The 9,301-nt window shown below is 36.6% G+C and overlaps 1 protein-coding gene across 2 annotated transcripts; it reads left to right on the forward strand.

Annotated features, from left to right (window-relative positions):
* The first annotated feature begins 112 nt into the window (after positions 1-112).
* On the forward strand, positions 113-6,247 carry ARL16 (ADP ribosylation factor like GTPase 16). Of its 2 annotated transcripts, XR_007953382.1 has the most exons (7): positions 113-273; positions 466-524; positions 1,602-1,715; positions 2,871-2,986; positions 3,118-3,783; positions 4,159-4,232; positions 5,765-6,247. XR_007953382.1 is itself a non-coding variant. In XM_051995379.1 (5 exons), the coding sequence occupies exons 1-5, from the start codon at positions 213-215 to the stop codon at positions 3,287-3,289; spliced, it is 522 nt and encodes a 173-aa protein (XP_051851339.1). In that variant the 5' UTR covers positions 113-212; the 3' UTR covers positions 3,290-3,824. The 2 variants fall into 2 exon arrangements, 1 of the variants encoding a protein (XP_051851339.1); XM_051995379.1 differs by lacking the exons at positions 4,159-4,232; positions 5,765-6,247 and having other exon boundaries at positions 3,118-3,824.
* The last annotated feature ends 3,054 nt before the right edge of the window (positions 6,248-9,301 follow it).

Raw genomic sequence — 9,301 nt, forward strand, 5'->3', positions numbered from 1 at the left:
CGGGGATCGAAGAGCGAGCAGAGACGTTCTACCTAAGCGAAACGAGAAGCCCGCTGATTGGTTACCTGTCACGATGGTCGGTGGTGAGGACCAATTAGAAGACGAAAGAGAGAGACGCAAGTCCAATGAGAGCGGGTAGGACGGGGTGGGGCGGGATGTAGGGAATTTGGTCACTACGGCGACTCGGGTGGGCCGAACCATCCAAGCCAGAGATGTGTCTCCTTTTGGGTGCCACTGGAGTCGGAAAGACTCTGCTGGTGAAGCGGCTACAGAATATCCTTATCGAGCGTCAGGGACAGAGGGAGGGAAGGAGCCAAAAATAAATTCAGGGCTCGGGTGATGCCCCGGACCCAAGAGGAGCGGGGCTGGGCGAGTTGCCCTGGGCTCTGGATGAGGGGACCTGGGGGCGGTCCCCTTCCTTCCCCAGTACCGCCTCCAGATATACTTCCTTAATCCAACCCGCACAGCTGAGCTCCCGTGAGGGAAAAAGTGACCTTGGTGACCCACCCCCCACCCAGCCCACGGTAGGTGATCAGCACGCCTGGAAGGGACCTTACTTAGGTGGTGCGGTGGGGGAAAAAAATGTTGAACCTGGACCTAAGTTAATATGTGACTTTAGACATTGGTGAGCTTTGTGACCCTGGGCAAGTCATCTAAAAAAAAAAAAAAAAAAAAACCCGGGGCAGCTAGGTGGCGCAGTAGATAGAGCACCAGCCCTGAAATCAGGAGGACCTCAATTCAAATGTGGCCTCAGACACTTAACACTGCCTAGCTATGTGACCCTGGGCACGTCACTTAACCCCAATTGCCTAGCAATTTTAGCCAAAAAAAAAAAAAAAAAAAAAAAAAATCCTGTTTGCCTCAATTTCCTCATTTATAAAATGGAAACAGTAGCAGCATCTGTCTCCCAAAGTGTTTGTAAAAATCAGTGAGTGTGATACTTTTCACCCTTCTAATTGTCTGATGTTATTATTAGAAATCATCAATCAGGGATTTATTGAGGACCTATTATTTGCCAGTCAGTAAGCATTTATTTACCAAGCCCTTTGCCAGATCATCATAAAAAAGAAGGAATATTTAATAAGGTCACTTAGTAGAAGACATACACGTACATATGTATGTGTATATGCATGTTTATAGATCTGTTGGTACCCACATGTATACACACATGTTTGTGGATATTTATAATATATACATATGTGGCACTTATAGATACATATTTATAAGTATGTTGTATGCACATGTTATACTTGTACCTATACATATGTTTATGTGTATGTCTACATGTGAGCGTATACATTGTGTATACACATGTATGCTAGTTTCATCATCTATTAAATGAATTGTAGAAGGAAACTTTGTGTCACTGTGAGAGATTATAAAGAGAAAAAAGTAAGGGACCTATTACAGAGACATGGGGATACCTACAATTAGGGAGCATGGCAAAGATGAGCCAGCAAAGATGACTGAAGCCCTCAGAGTATATGAACATATCTGTTTAGTTTGCATCATAGTATCCCATGGAGTCAAACAATTGAAAATTGTTTGCTTTTTCCTCCCATTTTTTGTATTGTGAGTTTTAACTTTTTTTTCTTCCACAGGTGGGTACTGATCTCACTGACATCATGACGCAGAAAAAAATGACTATCAGGGAGCTAGGGGGATGCATGGGTCCCATCTGGTCCAGTTATTATGGAGATTGCCGCTGTGTCCTGGTGGGTCACAGTCTGTTAAACTTCCTTTAGAGATATATATCCTCATTCTGATTTCATCTTCAGACTGATGTTGAATGGAATTCAGATGCTTTGGTGATTGGTTTAGGACACAGTCTATGTAAAATTTTTCTTCTTCTGGAAAATATGAATTTTTTTGTTTCTCAGCAGGATTTAGAGCTCAAGCTATTCATGTGTGTATGTATATGTACCCACTACAAGTATGTATATGTGTGTGTATATATATGTGCGTGTGTGTTTGTGTGTCTGTATAAAAATGTATAAAGAATGAGAGACTGCATATCATCTTAGAGAAAAGACTTAGATAGTCCTGCCTATAACAAAATAGTTTTTAAACTTTTTTTAATCTTAAAAATTATTGAGAATTGTCCTCTCTGCAAAACAACAAAGAACTTCTGTTTATGTACATTATCAATGTTTACCATGTTAGAAATTAAATTATCTTTTTTTATCCTAAGGATCCCATGAAAGGTTCTTGAGAATCCCTAGTAGTTCCCAGACCACACCTTTCAGTATCCCAGGCAACTCTGTAAAACTATAAGTTATAGAGGAGTTGTACATCTTTATAATAAAAGGGATTTATGTACTTAAGATTGCTCCACACAGATGAAATCATAGTAGAATTTTGACCAGGTTCTGTTGACCTGAGGTCTATAAACTTGTTGGGTTTTTTGAAAAATATATTTTGTTTTTAATATAATTTCTTTCCTTTTAATCCTTTGCATTTTATTTTATGTGTTTATGAACATTATTCTGAGAAGAGGGCCATAAGCCTACCTAAGAAAGAGTTCCATGACATGAAAAAAGGTTAAAAACTTTCTGATTGAGAACATCCATCAAATCTTTATTACTGCTTTATTCAGCCATCAATGCAAGTTTATGTTTGGTGTTCCCATCACTGAATGAAGCCAGCCTGAGGAAGTACCAGTCTGTGATGTAAACTCAAGGAGCCTTTCCTTGGAATTCCAAGACGTCTTCAAAACAAAGACAATCCTAAAAAGCCTTGATTTTTTCTTTGAGTCATAGTTTTTGTCTCATTGTTCTAAGCCCATTCCTGGTTCTGTGTGATTGGCAGAGGCCACATCGTCCTCTCTGCTTGAGTGTTATTGTCACTAATAGTTTCTCCCTCTTTGCCAGTTCATGATTGATGCTTCTGACCCCACCCAACTGTCCTTATCCTGTGTCCAGCTCCTGGGTCTCCTTTCTGCAGAACAGCTAGTTGATGCATCTGTCCTGATCCTCTTCAATAAGATGTAAGGATGTTTGGGTGAAGAGAGAAGGTTGGGGCAGGTTAATATTTGAGAATGTGTGAGGTAGGATTGCCATTGTCAATCAGATGCAATATTCTCAAGGGTTTGATTTTGATTATTTGTTTTGGCTACAGTGATATGCCCTGTTACATGACCTTGGAGGAGATGAAATCCTTAATCAGACTCCCAGATATCATTGCTTGTGCCAAGCAGTGCATCACTACAGCAGAAATCAGTGCCCGGGATGGCACTGGTTTGGCAGGTGTCCTGCGCTGGCTCCAAGACACCCACAAAGCCAATAGCTGATTGAAGGATGAATATAAGTGACATTTCTTTGTGAGACAGAAAGACCAGAGACTGCGTGGATTGTAGGACTTTGTCCTCAGGGCAGAAAGACCCAGGCTGAGCTACCAGAAGATGATTAGGGTGGCCTAAGCTCAGCTAAATGTGTTAGCAGGCAAATGGAGGCTGTTTACAAGGCTTGAAAATCTCTAATAGCTGAACTGCAAACTGAAGAGGCTAACCACGCTCTGAGAAGATGTTTTGGGCAGATGGGTTGCCCCTTGGAAAAGTCTTTTAGTATTCCTAATGCTGCTTTTGGAAGATTACACAACATCTCAGCCTTTTTCTCCAGTGCAGTTTGCTGGCTCCTTTCTAGGCCTGATAAATCCTCCCATCCCTACCCCATACGCATAGGCAGCATACAGTCACCTGGATTTTGGCTTATTGATAATTATCTGGCTTTACTTTTCTATCCAAGTGCCGGAGACATATGGTGTGGATCTTTCATCAAGCAGAAGGTGTAAATCTTATGGGAATAAAGCTTAGATTTTAAAATGAAGCATGGGTATTTATTTGGTACTTCATGATCAAGAATCACTATAATAAATTTTTAATAATTCATATTCATATTATACTTTAAGGTTTGTAAAGTGCTTTACATATTTGGGTACATGGAAGCTTCTTGAAGGTGAGGATTGTTTCTGTTATCTTTAATCCAACAAATGGTCTTCACAGAAAAGATGCTTAATGTTATTTTTAAAAATTGAAGGATAGCCCTATATTATGTGTGAGGCAAACCAAGGTTCAAAAATATTAAATGATTTGTCCTGATTTCATAGCTAGCAATTATCAATATTTGGATGTACTGACTCCTATTACTCTTTCTATTATAGCTTGCCACCTGAACAAAATTCCTTCTTTGTGGAACACTTAAAATTTAAGATTCTTAAAATTGGAAAAGCTCATGGTAATCACAATTTCTTCCTATTTCCTCTTGACAAAAAGTCCTTCTACATGTTCATTGTTAAGAGAATTTCTAATCTCATGAGACAGTCCATTCAGTTGTTGGACAACTCCTTAAGTTTTAGGATTTCCTTAAAGTGAACTTCTTAGAACTTTCACTCTTTGGTCCCTGGTCTGCTCTCTGGAGCTCTATTGGACATTTGCACCATTTTCTACAAAATGGCACTTGAAAATATTTGAAGCACTATAACATGGACATTCTTAGTTTTTCCTTCATTCTGGAAGAGGACCAAGGCATCAGGAAGGTGATATTTTGACTTGCAAGTGAATTGAATTTAAATGAGGCAATGCTGTTCAAATTCATCAGCCTTCCTTTCTCTTCCAAAATCTTTAGAATCCAGTGGCAAGACATTGGTCAAGATGATTGACAATGTCTTTGGAAGCAGTGGGAGACCTTGGCTTTTTTAAGTTAGGGTCTTTCCTAGGTCTTAGTTTGTCTGAGGCAACACCCATTCAGTAATTAAAGACTAGGTAAGAACTGAAGCAAAAGATGGCCTAGTTTGCCTTCATCAAAGAATCAATCATATTTCTTGTATGCCTAAGTTGAAGAACTGGCTGTCAAGCTTGTTGATAGAGACTTTGTGGAAATGTTCATAAGGCAGCTCAGTGACATGGATAGAGTGCCACATCTGGATTTAGAAAGAACTCAGCTCCGAGAGTTCAAATCTGATCTCAGACACTTATTAGTGTCTTATTAGAGCTTGGGCAAATCACTTAACCCTATTTCCCTTCATTTCCTCTCTGAAAAATTAACTGAAGAAGGAAATGGCAAACCATTTTAGTTATCTTTGCCAAGAAAATCCCAAATGCGATCACAGAGACACAACTTGAACAGCAAGAGCTCTCATGTATAGCAGAAGTAGCAAAGTAGTTTTCAGGAAGTCTCCAATTCTAGAACACAGTCCCAGAGAGTAGAGTAAATACTAGAGAAACATCTGGTGTAGATATAATCCTTCCCTCCAAATCAAACATAAAAGTCAAAGTTAGACAGTCTGAGAGCTCAAGCAATCTTCAGTAAGCAGTTCTCATACTACCCCTTTTGTTTCATGATCTGAGCTGATTAGAGCAATCTTTGGTGCTTCATTGCAACTATTCTTTATCAAAGCCTATTGAAGGAAGCAAGGGTTAGCGTAAGTGTAAGATACTCCTAAGGTTTTTGATTTCATAGGGTTCTGATCAGCATTTCTGGATTCCTATGATGCTCAATTTCTGACCATTATAGACCCATGGACAACAAAAGATAGTTCACAAAGATTTTTACAAAATAATCTTATATCAAGAAATTCAATATTCCCTCTGTCCTGTTGTGCTAGATCTATTCTAAGAGCATATTGGCTACTAAAATCTGAGAGAGCTCCTCTTTGGTAAGGAGCTCTGACTTACATTACTTTCTGAACCCTAAATCTGGAATTGACAGACCATTAGAAAAGAGAAATGTTGGCCTTTGTGTTAAATTGTACATTTGTACTTTTCCAGGTAAGAAGGAAAAAGAAGAGGCAGTGATTAACCAGTCCTGAAAACCAAAATCATGGAAATTTGACCATCCTACTTTGTGGAGTAATTTTGAAAGTATTCCTAAAGTTCAGCATGATTTAATAATTCCTGGGCACCCTGTTCCAATGATCTTCTGATAATGACAACCATCTATACCCAGAGAGAGGACTGGGAACTGAGGTGGATTACAACATAGCATTTCACTTGTTTTGTTGTGGTTTGCTTGAATTTTATTGTCTTTTTTTTTTTTTTTTTTTTTACTTTTTGATCTGATTTTTCTTGTGCAAAAATATTGTATAAATATTTATGCCTATTTTGGATTTAACATATTTTCCCCATATTTAACATGGGGAGGGGTTGGGGAAGGGGGTGGGGAATTGGAATACAAGGTTTTTCAAGGGTCAATGTTGAAAAATATTATCCTTGCATATATTTTGAAAATAAAAAACTTCAATTAAAAAATAATTCCTGGGCATATAGTTCATATTGGGTTTAATGCAAATCACATAGTAAAACATATTCCTTGCCAAAGGATTTTTGATAAACAGTGTTAATAAATCTAAGAAAGGAAGTAACTATTCCCACTTGGAACAAAATATAGGGTATATTGAGAAGGAACACATAGATTTAAGAAATGTAGACTGTTATCTGCATGAGTATACAAGTTTCATATTCTGCAAATAGAGCTAGTTAATTTTTCTCAATTTAGAATATTTGCCCTGAAGAATTTCTGTGATTGAACAAGATGGTCTTTAATATGTCTAAAAAAGAATATTGGAGTAAAGAAATTCACTGAGCTAGTTAGATATGATAGTAAATCAGATAGTTTAGGGATAGAGATAGATATCAGAAAGACTATTTGCTTCAGGATATCTATGGCTATTCCTTTGCAGACTCACTTTATCAGTGAAAATGAGGTGGTACTGTAATAATTAAGGAAAGTGAATTTCACTATGGAATAAAATATTTAATTTTAAATTTAAATTTAAAGTCATTTAAAATTAAAATTTAAAAATATTTTAAGTTGGTAAAACCTAACAAAAAATCTATTTGTGCATGTACTTAATCTTCAGAGCCTTCAGAATTCCCCAGTCATTCTAATACTTTCACTGTATTATCAATTCCAGTAATCATTATAATCACCCTCCATCTCATCTTATCTATACACTCCACTACTATCATAACATCCTTATTGGTTTTCTTTGTCCATTCTGTACCTTCTCTAATCAATCTCTTCATATAAATTTATATTACTTCTCTACTTAAAAATCCTTGATGGCTCTATTGCCAACTGGATAAAGCAGAAATTAGTAATGCTGACAATCGAGGTTCTAAATAATCTGACTGCAACTTACCTATCTGCCAGTTTATCTTGCTCTTGCCTCAGTGACCAGTCCCTTTTCACTCTTCATACTTAGTATGGTCTTGGAGTAAGTGTGGATCTTACTGAAATTGGTTAACTTACTAGGACTAGAGTCCTCTGTGGTTTATCTGTTCTTGCATTTGTAACCCCTAGCACAAAGCTTTGAATATAGTTAAGTGCTTAATGAATGATCCAGACTCTTGTTCCATGTCTGGGAGACTTTGGTAGCCTTCTAACAAGGCTGCTTCTCTACAATCTACTCCTTTTGCATCCAGCTCCAAAAATATTCTCAAAAAGTGTTTTTATTAGGAAATGCATCTTCTCAAAAGCCTATAGTGGTCCCCAGAATCCCAAGTATACATACATGTGTGTATGTGTGTAAACTCAACTCAGACTCACATTCAAGGATCTCCAACAATTCTCTTCAACTTTTCTACCATTATTCCTAAAATAAAACCTTACTTTGCAGTCAAGTCAATTTGTTTGCAGTCCTCTTAATTTGCTAATTTCTATTTGATACTTTTTCTCATGCCATTCTCCTATTAGAACATGCTCCTTCCTTTTGACAATCCATGTTCATCACTGACTTCTAGACTGATCTGCTACAGAAGCCTTCTTACAATTAATTTCAACCTATCATTCTTTACCTTCAGCATTTATTAATTTAATGTATATCAGATCACTTTGAACTTATTCTATTGTTTTATAATTATTCTATATCTTTTCTAGATATATTCCTTATTTATAACTAGAAAACAAATTCCTTTGGGGCAAGGATATTCTATTTGATCTGCCAATAAATCCCTACATGAACAATAAATCTCTATATGGTAACTACTCAATAAGTATTAGTTTAATTTGGGTGATTCCATAAAAGTGCATTCTGCGTAGGCAAATGGGCAATTCACTGACTTCATCATAATCTCCCACCCCTCATTTTATTTTATTAAAAAATTTTTTTATCAAAATTCTTCTTTTAATATATATAGCTTTTTATTTATAAGATATATTCATGGAACATATTTAGGGGAGGGGGTGGAGGGAGGGAGGGGGAAAATCGGAACAGAAACGAATGCAAGGGATAATGTTGTAAAAAAAATTACCCTGGCATGGATTCTGTCAATATAAAGTTATTATTAAATAAAATAAAATAAAATATTTTTTTAAAAAGTTATATGCATGAAACATATATTGTATCTAGGATATACTGTAACATATCCAACATATAAAGGACTGCTTGCCATCTAGGGAAGGGGGTGGAGGGAGGGAGGGGGAAAAAAATCGGAACAGAAACGAGTGTCAATATAATGTAATTATTAAATAAAAAATTTTAAAAAAAAATAAAATCTCTTTAAGGAAAAAAAAAAAAGTTATATGCATGGGTAATTTTTCAGCATTGACCCTTGCAAAACCTGTTTCAGCTTTTCCCCTCCTTCCTCCCACCTCCACTCCCAGATGGCAGGTAGACCAATACATGTTAAATATGTTAAAACATGTTAAATACTATATATCTGTATCTACACATATACATAAAGTTATTTTGCTGCACAAGAAGAATCGAACTTTGAAATAATGTAAAATTAACCTGAGAAGGAAATCAAAAATGCAAGCAGACAAAAATAGAGGGATTAGAAATGCTATGTTCAACTCATTTCCCAAAGTTCTTTTGCTGCCATCCCTCATTTTAGCCAACAGTTTTAACTTCCTTCAAGATTGTCAGAGGATTCAGGTATGGGGAAATGTCTGGAATGGAGAGATGGGATCTCTTGTTCACTGAACAGCCAGGAGGCCAGTGTCATTGAATTAAAAGAGTATTTGTTGGGGAGTAAGAGAACTAGAAAAGTAGGAAGAAGGAAGATTATAAAGGGATTTGAACACCAAATAGATTATTTTGTACATCACATTATAGAAAGGCACTAGAGCTTACTGAGTAAAATACGACAATCTCACACACACACACACACACACACATATATATATACATATATATATATATATATATACATATATATATACACACACACACACATATATGTATATATATACATATATATACACATATACATATGTGTATATATATGTATATATATATATATATGTGTGTGTGTGTGTGTGTGTGTGTGTGTGAGATTATGTCGTATTTTACTCAGTAAGCT

This window comes from Antechinus flavipes, chromosome 4 (assembly GCF_016432865.1).
Source record: "Antechinus flavipes isolate AdamAnt ecotype Samford, QLD, Australia chromosome 4, AdamAnt_v2, whole genome shotgun sequence".
Classification (NCBI taxonomy): Eukaryota; Metazoa; Chordata; class Mammalia; order Dasyuromorphia; family Dasyuridae; genus Antechinus; species Antechinus flavipes.